At 35.8% G+C, this 12,173-nt stretch overlaps 1 protein-coding gene across 2 annotated transcripts in view; it reads left to right on the top strand.

The window, feature by feature from the left end:
- The window catches only part of RNGTT (RNA guanylyltransferase and 5'-phosphatase), a 362,014-nt gene extending 350,143 nt beyond the window's left edge, over positions 1 to 11,871 (top strand). For both annotated transcript variants that reach the window (XM_003258324.3, XM_003258323.3), the window contains 2 exons: positions 7,752 to 7,875; positions 9,263 to 11,871. In XM_003258324.3, coding sequence (XP_003258372.1) covers positions 7,752 to 7,875; positions 9,263 to 9,426 — 288 coding nt within the window. In that variant the 3' untranslated portion in view covers positions 9,427 to 11,871. The remainder of the gene's footprint in view (positions 1 to 7,751; positions 7,876 to 9,262) is intronic.
- The last annotated feature ends 302 nt before the right edge of the window (positions 11,872 to 12,173 follow it).

Below are 12,173 nucleotides of genomic sequence, written 5' to 3'. Positions count from 1 at the left end.
ATTTGCAATTCTAGAATCGGGCAACACTGTATTCCATAAAATAGAATAAGTGTTCTGAGGAGCTGAGCAAGGGAGGCTGGTTTTATATACAGAAAAGGCTGAAGAAAGCAGAAACAAATGACAAAAAGTAGATTGGTCATTTAAAGTTAATGTCCTTGTGAGGTGGGAACAGGGAAACACAACAACAGAAAAATAACTGGTTAACATCAGGTTATTTCAGGTTACTTTTTTGGGATAAGGATTAAAGCAGAGGGAACTTTATTATCATGCCAACTGAAACTGGCCTGTTTCAGAATTTTGGCTATTATCTCCCTCTGATTTCTCTGGTCAGGTAACAGCTAAGTTTCAGTTTGGTGCTGTGGGGCTTCAGTATAAGTGACTCCATTTTGGTTTTTAATCTGGTCTGTTGGGGCTTAGTGTAGGAGCTTAGTCCAAACTAATGGCCTTGCATACTTTTTATTTAACAGATTGTAGTGCTGGAATAGATGCCACCTTAGGCACCGAGAAATAAGAATAGATGCCATCTTAGTCACTCAGAAATAGAATACAAATGCATGATATTCATTCTTGTGTCAAAGGGAGGATAGTTAAGTCTTAAAACCTTTTGTTTTGTTTTTGGGGAGGTGGGGAAGGAGTAGGAAGGAGAAAGGGAGGCAGAGAAAAGCTTAGAGATAATACTAGCCTCCTTTACTTAACCAGCTATCAACAGTACAAGCTGGTTGATAAGCTGAGGCACATGATTCTGGAATTTAAGGAAATGTCTTTCGTGAGGATCTCCTCTACTCTAAACTGGTACAACCAATGAAGAGCACATATTTTATTGATCTAGATCAGAGTTAATGAAATTAACTTCACAGAAATTCTATTTTGTACCATGATCTGGTTTCTGCACCTCCAGCAAAGTTCTTCATACTCTGGTTGATTTCCACTAAGTGCTAGACATAAATCTGTGTGTAGGTTTTAGAGATAGGATCAGAAAGGATGAATGAAAAGGACTTAGGCCAGAGGCTAGTAAATGTGCTTGGTTCATGTTGCCTCATACACAGCACCTCTAAGCCAGAAGAAATACCTAACAATTCCATTTATTAAGCAGATAGATTCAAACAACTAAGTGTTTATGTCCAAACAACTTAGCATGTGTTAAAGAGCATACAACTTCTCAAACCTTGGAATCAGATTGGACACCACAACTACATATCCTGTTCCACCTTGATTGTTTTGCACAATATGTGGTTTTAATCAAAATAACTGCCCCAGACCCAGCTTTACAAAGACATAATGTCATCTAAAGGAATTCTGTATTAAAACTGTGAACTCGCTTCAACTAGTAATTTTCATGGTGTCCAACTCCTGTCACTGTCTTTCCCTAAAAATGTAAAATATTCCACAATGCTCTTGTGAATTTGCTGTAGCTCTCTGGGGTGCCTCATTGCAGTTTGCAAGCTGTGGACTCAGAGCATTATTCCAAGACTTTTTGTTTTCCATTTAAATATTTATTTCTTATGTTTTGTACCTCTACATTAAAAACCAACCTGATATTTACCGTCATTGGTGAAACGTAGTTTATTTTAGGATTTTTTGTTTCAAAAAAAGTATGATAGTTAAACATACATAATGTTGAAAGTTTGGAAAATACAGCAAAACATGGAGAAGAAGATAAAAGTCACTTCTAATTCCACCATCCACCAATAACCACTACTAACATGTTTTTGTTTATCTGTCCAGTTATTTTCTATGAAACAATAACTATGACTAACTGATTTTATTGGATAGTAGAAATATGTAGTTTAGTGTGAATTTCATACCCTTTAGTTGTGACTTGTCTATAATGACTTGGGATAAGTAAATAAGGTAGAGTTATAGCTGCTTCTTTCCTAAGTAACTGCTTTCATTAGTTGTGTATCTGACTGAAGGGCATGAAGACACCACCATTCACGAAGGAGAAACTTCCTGCTGTTGGGTTTCTAACCTAGCAAATGCAAGGTGTGCCATTTACACAGTGGTTCCTCATTATAGAGGCACAAACACCAATAGATTTCAGCAGAGGAACTTTTTCTGAAGTACTAGTCTAACGTGTTTTAAAAAGGTAACGTGACACGTATTTTACTTCTTTTAGTAGGTGGACACACTTTCTTAAAGTAGTAATACGTCATGGCCCTGATATAAGGTAGTAGCTCTAGAAGACTGTTTATCTAATAATTCAGACTAAAGCTATTCATATTGCTATGACACCACGTGGAAAACTTTTATAATTCCATCTTATTTCTGATGTATAGGTTTTATTTTCTCTGCCTTCATAAGGACTAAAAACCGAAGTTACTTACGTGAAAACAAGATTTTTGTTTCAGTTCATTTATGTGAAATATGTTTAAAAAATCCACCTTCTATCACACTATAGAAGTAGATTTTGAATTATCAAAAGGTAGAATTATAACTTCAGAAAAGAAAAAAATGGTCAATTTAGTTTAACTCTATGTACAAAAATTTATTTATAGTCTCATATATTCATTCCACACCCCCGTTCTTCTTTCCTTCTTTCTCCTTCTGTCCTTCTTCTTAATAATAATTTTTAATTCTGACCAAAATAAGTCGTGGCAGTACTTTCTTAGCATAACCTGGACTGTTGAAGAGTAATTCTGTTCTTTAAAAAAATCCCCAATAGGCTGGGTGCAGTGGCTCACCCATGTAATCCCAGCACTTTGGGAGGGCAGGGCCAGAGGATTGCTTGAGCCCAGGAGTTTGAGACCATCCTGAACAACATAGGGATACCCCATCTCTACAAAAAAAATTGCAATATTAGCCAGGTGTGGTAGTACACAACTGTGGTCTCAACTACTTGGGAGGCTGAGGCGGGAGGATGACTTGAGCCGAGGAAGTTGAGGCTGCAGTGAGCTGTGATTGCACCACTGCACTACAGCCTGGGTGACAGACTGAGACCTTGTCTCAGAAAAAAAAAGAAAAATCTGTGGTAGGGGGCCCCATGGAGAAAAGGTGGAAGCAAGATAAAAAGACATGGAAGCCAACCTGAGAGATTTCAGTGGCCAAAACTAGAACAATTTGAGCAGTGAAATAAGTGATGAGTATTTTATTATAAACCAAATAATAAAATAAATATCCATGAGTCCATACCAATATAGATAAGCAATTAAATGAATAAATAGGGGAGAAGGGACAAATATTTCTTACGGAAGAACTCTAGATAATAGATGTAGAGGGAATGGAGGATACAGAAAATCCCATTAGAACACCGCAGGAATAATTGCCCAGGCAAGAGTTACAGATGAATGCCAAAATTAATAAGTGAAACTTTTCTTTGAGCTGCTAATTTAAAATCTTCAGAAGTACTAGATCCAGTTTCATCTGATAGTTTCTTAACCCCAGATTATTGATAGATTCAAATAGTATAAAAGTGTGGTATGCAATCAGATGGATACAGGCAACAAATTTTTTTCAACATAAAATATACGATGTGTTGCTCTGTTTTTTCCAGAAACAGTAAAACCTCATCAATTCAATGTAATTTGGGGTACAGATGTGAAATCTTGTTTTATAAATATTTTATTCTTTTTACTTTCAAGGTCTCATTAACTCAAAGTAGGATAATAGTTGATTAGAAGACCTGATGGGGTCCTGTTTTAGTAAATAATAATATGTAATTGACTGAGGATGATTATTGTCATAGTAACAAATTAGATCTAAAATTAAACTCCTCCTGTATACCGGTCATTCTTTTGATCTGACCATTAGTGGAAACTGTTTTTAGTTTGTATACATGTGGGAGATATTATTTTTATTAGTTAAATATATTTTACCACCTAACCAAATGAGTAACTTGTAGTGTGTCTATCTTGGGACTATAACTGGCGGGATCAATGAAGAATGATGTATTGTTCTTAAATACGGAAATACGTTTAGGTTAGTAGTGGCAGGTGCATGCATTTTCTGGAAAGCTCTGTTTACCAAATTTTTAGTGGCCAAAGAGATACACAGATAGTTAATAGTACTGCTTAATTTTTATAGTCAGATTGAGTAACACATAATTTATAGCAATTCTGAAACTGAGAACACAAGAATGATAAGCTATATGATAAAGACCACAATTGCTAGTCAGCAAAAGTACAGACTACACATTATTGACTAGCAAGCCATTCTTGTAAAGTGCATATAATAAAATTTTCTTGACAGCTGTTTTCAAAGTGAACCTTCCTATGTCATCATGGTTCCTTTAGTAAATTTACTTGTAAGGTTTTTTTTTTTTTTTAATTAAGCAGTGTTTCTTGCTGAAAGAAATCAAAGAAGATACAAATAAATAGAAAGACATTTGTGCTTGTGGATTGGAAGACTTAATATTATTAAAATATCTATACTAAAATGCATTCTGTCCCTATCAAAATCCCAATGGTATTTTTTGCAGAAATTAAAAAACTGTCTTAAAATTCATACAGAATCTCAATAGACCCCAAAAGGCCAAAACAATCTTGAGAAAGAACAAAGTTGGAGGCCTCACAATTCCTGATTTCAAAACATACTTCAAAGCATCTAATTTAGATGGCATACTTAATTACTGGCATAAAGATAGAGATACAAACCAATGGAGCAGAATAGAGAGCCCAGAAATGAATCATTGCATATATGGCCAAATGATTTGCCACAAGGGTACCAATACTACACAATGGGAAGGGACAATCAATATTTTCAGCTAATAGTGTTGGGAAAGCAATATCCACATGCAAAAGAATGAAGTTGAACCCCTACCTTACACCATATAACAAAAATTAACACAAAAAGAAAGACCAAAACATAAAGACCTTAAACTATTAAACTTGTAGAAGATAACACAGGAGAAATCTTTTTTTTTTTTTTGTTGAGACAGAGTCTCCCTCTGTCGCCCAGGCTGGAGTGCAGTGGTGCGATCTTGGCTCACTGCAAGCTCCGCCTCCCAGGTTCATGCCATTCTCCTGCCTCAGCCTCCTGAGTAGCTGGGACTATAGGCACCCGCCACCATGCCCGGCTAATCTTTTTGTATTTTTAGTAGAGACAGGGTTTCACTGTGTTAGCCAGGATGGTCTGGATCTCCTGACCTCATGATCCACCCATCTCAGCCTCCTAAAGTGCTGAGATTACAGGCATGAGCCACCGTGCCCAGCCAGGACAAATCTTTAAGACACTGGATTAGGCAACGATTTCTTGTGTGCAACACCAAAATCATAGGCAACAAAATAAAAAATAGACAAACAGGACTACATCAAAGTTAAAAACTTATGTACATCAAAGGAATCAATCAGCAGTGTGAAAAGGCAGCCTACAGAATGGGAGAAAATAATTGCAAATCATACATCTGATAAGACGTTAATGTCCAGAATATGGAAGGAACTCCTACATCTCAACAACAATAAACAACCCAATTAAAAAATGGGCAAAGGTTCTTGTATACTGAAGAAAGTATACAACCAATAAGCACATGGAAAGATTCTCAGTCATTAGGGAAATGCAAATCAAAACCACAATGAGATAGCACCTGACGCCATCAGGATGGCCACTATGGAAGAACAAAAAGTTTAAATTACAGCACAGTTAACAATGGGCGTCAATTTAAAAAAAAAAAAAAAAAAGAACAAAAACTAACAAGTGTTAAGGATGTGACATTGGAACCCTTGCATACTGTTAGTGAGAATGTAAATTGATGCAGCCATTATGGAAAACAAAAGGGGTCCTCAAAAGATTAAAAATAAAATTTTGATCCAGTGATACTGCCTCTGGGTGTATATCCAAAATAATTTAAAACCGGATCTCGAAGAGATATTTTCACACCCACGTTCATTGCAACATTATCCAAAATAGCCAAGAGGTAGAAGCAGCCCACGTGTCCATTGACAGATGAATGGCTAAAGAAAATGTGGTGTATACATACAGTGGAATATTATTCTACCTTTAAAAAGAAAGAATTTCTGTCACATGCTACAACATGAATAAACCTCAAGGACATTATGCTAAGTGAAACAAGCCAGTCATAAAAGGACAAATAGTGTGTGATTCTGTTAATACTCATATGAAGTATCTAAAGTAGTCAAAATCATAGAAACAGAAAGTAGAAAGTCAGTTATCAAGGTCTAGGTAGAGGGGAAGGGGGGAAATTAGTGTTTAGGGAGTATAGCATTTCAGTGTTGCAAGATGGAAAAGTTCTAGACATCTGTTGGAAAATATGTGAATACACTTAGCACTGCGGAACTGTACACTTAAAAATGGTTAAGATGGAAAATTTAATGTTTTTTTACCGCAGATTTTAAAAAGCAATGTTTCATTGCCTAATTTTATATTTGGTTAACAATTTTACTGATTGTCTGCTATGTCCCAGGCACTTCCAGTTATTATTCTTTCAGTGACCCAGTAAATTAGGAACTTGTTCCCCATTTTAGAAATTAGGAAATAGACACTGAAAGGTTTAGAAACTTATTTCTGTTAGACCCAACATGTGGTATAGCAAAACTGTGTTTACCTAACTGAATGAGTTGTCCAATACTTGCATATACACGGTGTTTCCAAAATAAAAGAATGGGTCCCTAGAAAGCAAGGCAAGAGAATTGAGACTAAAATAGTGAATATTTGAGGATAAATTTAGCAAGTTTGCTACTTGGAATATCACTTTTTTGGGCATGTCTAGTTCCAAAACCACTGAATGTATTGCACCTGTTGGATTTGTTGAAAATGCAGTTGGTACAATCAAATGTAAAGGGAAAGGAGTATGGTTTGAAAGTTTTTATGAAGACATGTACTGCCTAATCTGCGAATTGAAAGCATCTTTTCAAAACTTACTTCTCGTCATATTCCTAGGTGGTAGTGAATATGTGTGTAGAAAAATGAGAATGTTTCAGATAATGCTAATGAAGTTAAATGATTGCAATCTACCGTATTGTGAGGAAAAGTTGTTAGCCGTGAAAGATGAGGACAGAATTAAAATATTACCATGACTGGCATTTGATTTGAAAACTACAAAGATAAGCTTAGATTCCTATTTATGAAAACCATTCTCACAGCTCAGTGAAATATCTTTTAAAAGGTTCATAGTTACCATGGATACTTGTTAGCTTTGATAGAGTATCCATATTCAGTCATCTGAGGTGAAGAAGCCAAAAAACCCATCAACTAATGTCACAAATAGCTTCATCTGTAAATTTGTACTAGTTTGGGGATGGAAAGGGTAAGTTTCCTGAAGATTAGATTGTTGTTTAATTGTCACTGCTTGGAAAGCAAAATATTTAGGATGTACATTGCCTGAATTTGATCCTAGTATTCACTATTGATATGTAACTTTTTCATTTAACTAGTACAGGGCATTTCTTAGATTTTAACATAGGAATTTAGATGGTTAGACCTTTCTGAAAGTTGATGAAACCTAGGCAGTACACTCAATTTCTGAAAGCCGTAGAGACACAGACAATATTGAAGGCATTGGTCCCCATGGTAACATATTTGCATTTGGCCCAGCATGGCTGGTTTCTGCCTAGCTTCTTTTAATTGCTATATATTGACAGCCGTTTTCACAATTATTTATAAAATGTCAGATAAGTTAGCATGTGTACAAGGGAGTGTACACCATACCTTAAGCTTGATTAGATACTTCAGATGACAAACAGCTCTGCATGAAGAGTTACTGAGGTATTTTTATCATTTCCTAATGTACCTGTCACACAGTAGAAGCAAAAAGCCTTTCAAGTTATTTAAATATTTTCCTCAATTCTCTTTTAAAACAGGTGACAAAAGAGCTGAAACAGTATGACAACAAAATTATAGAATGCAAATTTGAGAACAACAGCTGGGTCTTCATGAGACAGAGAACAGACAAAAGTTTTCCTAATGCCTACAACACTGCCATGGGTGAGTATGACAACTTACCAGTGCTTATTATATTTAAAAAAAAAATTAAGATGTTAGACCCAAAGTGTGCTGCCTTTGTTGTTTTGCTTAATGGGGCATAGTCATTTGGACTTCATCCTTGTTTGATGGGAAAGATACGTCAAGTCTGTATTCTGTTTGGCTCCAGTTGGCTTGTAGGTTCTCCTCTCTAAACTGGTGGTCTTGTGCCCATGCTCCCAAAAGAGAAGTTTAAAGGGCAGGATACTGGGCTGTATACAAGTTGAATTTATTGAACAACAACAACAACAGAAACCATGATAATTTCAGATCTATTCAGAACTATAAAAACCTTTGTTTGCCAGATGGTAAAAGACAAAATTAGCAGGGGAAAATGTAATTTCCAGCTCTTAAAATAGCTTTATAAACAATGGAGAACAAAGTAAATGAAAACCATTTAAAAAGACAAAATCTGCTATGCTATTCTTCAGAGTGTTCTTTGGGTACAATATGAATGCTTTGGGAATTCAGAATAGTAAGTTTCTTTCATGGGGAACAACACAAATTAATTGAAGTTTGTAAGGTATACCACTACCAGTAGCAGTTGTTGCTCTGGATTGCATTTTTAGTGGAGTTGAAAAAAGGTAAAAACCAAGATAACAGGTTAATCAAACTTTACTTTTAGAATGTGCAGTTGATGAGGAGGATAATGATGATATGATAAGCTAATGAGAAAATATTGAAATTGCCAGTTTCAGCTTTGCAGTTTAAAAGTTACTGTTTTACATTTAGGAGTTCTCATTGGAACTAGCATCCATGTTCAGACAAGATGAGTTAATTTCAAAAGTCAGGATGATTAAGCCAATGTCTTTTCTTCCAAGACCAAATAGGTAAATGAAATGAAAAGGACTGGCACTAAATTTTGATAAGAGAAGATAATATGGTCTGCTAGCTACAATGAAACCACCCATTCAATAGGAATGGTAGCTGGTGCCATGTTTTATGTTTCGTAGAGTAGACTTCTTTCTGAGAGAAAGATTGAAGGACTATAGTGCACGTTTTCTGTAGAAGTTTTAGTTGAATACAGACTATGGTGCAATGCATTGTGTTAGATTAAAATCCCATAAAAACTGGTTTGGGGGGGATAGAAAACCATGGGGAAGACATGCTTATAGCCCAAATATTTAAAGTTTTGGTTTAAAATTAATACTGCAGTAAAGAGTAGCCATTAGACAAGCACATATTTTGGGTGTAGGGTAGGGAGGAGATAGTTCAATGTGAAGCACGTCACTCAAATGGGTAAAATGGAAGTATTTAGTATATTGGGATGAAAACCTTTCTCATAAGCCTGTGATGAGTCAGCTGCCTTAATTAACGCTCACGTGAGACCTATGTCTCCCTTTGTCCACAGCTGTGTGCAATAGCATCTCAAACCCTGTCACCAAGGAGATGCTGTTTGAGTTCATTGACAGATGTACTGCAGCTTCTCAAGGACAGAAGCGAAAGCATCATCTGGACCCTGACACGGAGCTCATGCCACCACCACCTCCCAAAAGACCACGCCCTTTAACCTAAGACCTGCCTGTGACTTCAGGGTTAAGAAGAAAGAGGAATGAGGAAAAAATGCTGTTGCCCATTTTTGTAGCCAGAGAAATTGAAAAACGACTGTGGCTTGATGTTGATACACATTTGAATTTTTTTAAAAAAAAGAAAGGTATTGTAGCCAGCCTGTAAATACTTGATGCATTCATTTCCTCAGTGCTGCAATACATCATGGACTTAAACATTTTATTTATCTGATAAACTCAGCCTTACCTTGTGGAATCTGAAGATTGAAATATCCAAAGGTTTAAACAAGATGGAAATCAATGAAAAAGAGGCCTTGTTTATATATGGGTAACTTCACATTTAATTTATGAGGTTAACAATCTGGAAACTGTGAACCCATAAAACAGTATTTTTTAGAAGTTGTGTTACAACTGTAGCAAATTTTCCTTTTAAAAAATTCAGGCAATGGCATTAAACATTCTTGCTATCATTTACCATGGATTTCCTACATGTCTGAGATCCCTGTATTCAAAAACAAATGACAAGGTTGTTAAGTTGTACTATATTAAACAACTTGGTCTGGTTTATATAATTTTAACAAGTTTTTTGGAAATGTAAAAGAAAAAAGTAAAGCTCCATTTTTGTGAATTGCATTGTTTCTAAAGGAAGTATTTTGAGTATTTTCATCTGTTTATATTGTTTCGACTATGATATCAGATATCCAGTGTGTCCATTCTGGCAGTGGTTTTGAGTTACTTCATGGAACTTGGACATACACCACCAGGTCCTTTATGTGTTGTTCTCCTGGGAGACTTTTCTTTTCTTAAATGCCAGGGCTACTTCTGCTTTACCTCAGTGGTATCAGCACATTGTAAATTCCATTAAAACACACAACTCACTGTGATCTGTGGGAGGGATATCAAATACAAACGATGTTGTGTTACTTCTTTCGAACAAAACAGCAAAGGGAATACCAGCTAACTTCTTTGATTAGAAGGTAATGTCATGGAATAGAATGCTGTCACTAGAAAATGCTCTCCCACTGCTAGATAAATGCAGAGGCAAAGTGTAGACATCTGTAGGAACTAAATATCAAGGAAATCAAGACATTTATTTTCAAAGCGAGAATTCTATCTACATTCTATTCTGCGGATGTTATTTCTGTTATACATCTGAATTTTAAAATGTTTACTGATAGATAATGGATTTAAAGGGCAGCTAATTGATTGTCTGCCATTGTTGATAAACTGTTCTAATTGGTTTGTGAAAGAACTCTGAGAATTAGCTAAATGGAGGCTAATGTATTTATTTTTAGAGGTACATGTTTTAAGTAAATGTATTTAAAACAAATTTTCATGATCTGAATTGTATATGTATATGCATATCTGTGTAAGTATATGCAAGTGTATATTCTTCTACTGATTCAGTCAGACACGAAATCCAACTGAATTACCTGGTAGACTGAATATCTGACAGGATTTCTATATGGACATAGCACAGATGAACCAAAAATGTATTTATATTCACCTGAGTTTTAATGTTTTTAAACAAAGTTTTCTCTGGCAGTGCTTTTCTATATGAATAGTTGAGTCAAGCTTGGGCTTTTTTCTTCATTGTTCCCAAGTCATGTAATGTATAGTGAATTTACCCAAAACGCCATTGTAACGTTTTTTACTAGAGTGCTTTTGCACATTTGGGCACTAAAGGGATTAAAACAACTGATGCCACAATGACTATTGAAGGAGGGAAAATTCTCAAGGTTCCATAGTATCTTTTACAAAATGGATTTTAAAAAAATGCCTATGCAACTCCAAATAGTCTGATGCCTGCTTCCCCAGGACTAGTGACTCTTCCACGGTGTGCTGCTTTCCTCCGAGCCTGTGGAAAGGCAGAGCCCTTTTGCAGATACGAAAGCAAGCTTTTGCCAATGATCTTTAATGGAGTTAAAATGTTTATGGTAATTGTAACCTTTCAAATGAGTTACGTGAAAAGAGCATCTCACTTTTAATACACCCAGATATTTTCTTCATGTCTTTGCGCATTTTAGCAGGACTTAATTTTCTTAATTTATTCTTTCCTTTCAATTATAGTGACATAGAGTAGTTGGCCTTATAAGTAGATCCCATTTAGCCCCTGTACATAATACCATCTGCAGTATTATAAAAGTCATTTAGAAGGTCTGGGGGATAATCTAGAGGCAGGATTTTGGACATTGTGAAGGAAATGTGCTCCCTCTCAGCTCACTTCAATAACTATTTTCTGAGACTGAAGTTTTTTAGACAAGAATAAGAACACTTTGCTTTCTTCAGTTATCACGTGAAAGCTTTTGCTTTTTGTTAGGAAAAGGTGTGGATGACTCTACTGCGTGGATGGTTACATTTGCTTTCCGTGAAATGCTCAGAAAATGTCAGGACATTCCTTTTCCAATTGCGTGTCAGTGCGTATTGTAATAAAACTACTGATTTAAATTAGCATAAGTGTATCTACTTTGTTTTACTGGTGATACTCTTGTGTCCCTTCTCTTGCTGGCATCACATCCTACTGCTGTCAGCCACACCCAGTGTAATCCATCTGGCTTTGTAGAGATTAGCATAAAGACTTGGAAAGCCTCTATTTTTCTTTCTGAGAAACTGAGAAATTTGATTGACACAGCGGGGTGTAGCTTGAACCTTTTATTTTTGAAGTGGAGAGGAATGGGAGAAAGCACATCTTTATATGATGTTTATATTATTTCTCTTCATCTAATCTTAGCAGTCTACTGTATGAGTAGATAT

The sequence above is a fragment of the Nomascus leucogenys genome, chromosome 3, assembly GCF_006542625.1.
Source record: "Nomascus leucogenys isolate Asia chromosome 3, Asia_NLE_v1, whole genome shotgun sequence".
NCBI lineage: Eukaryota > Metazoa > Chordata > Mammalia > Primates > Hylobatidae > Nomascus > Nomascus leucogenys.
The sequence above is the reverse complement of the archived record's forward strand: the minus strand, read 5'-3'. Positions and strand labels throughout refer to the sequence as shown.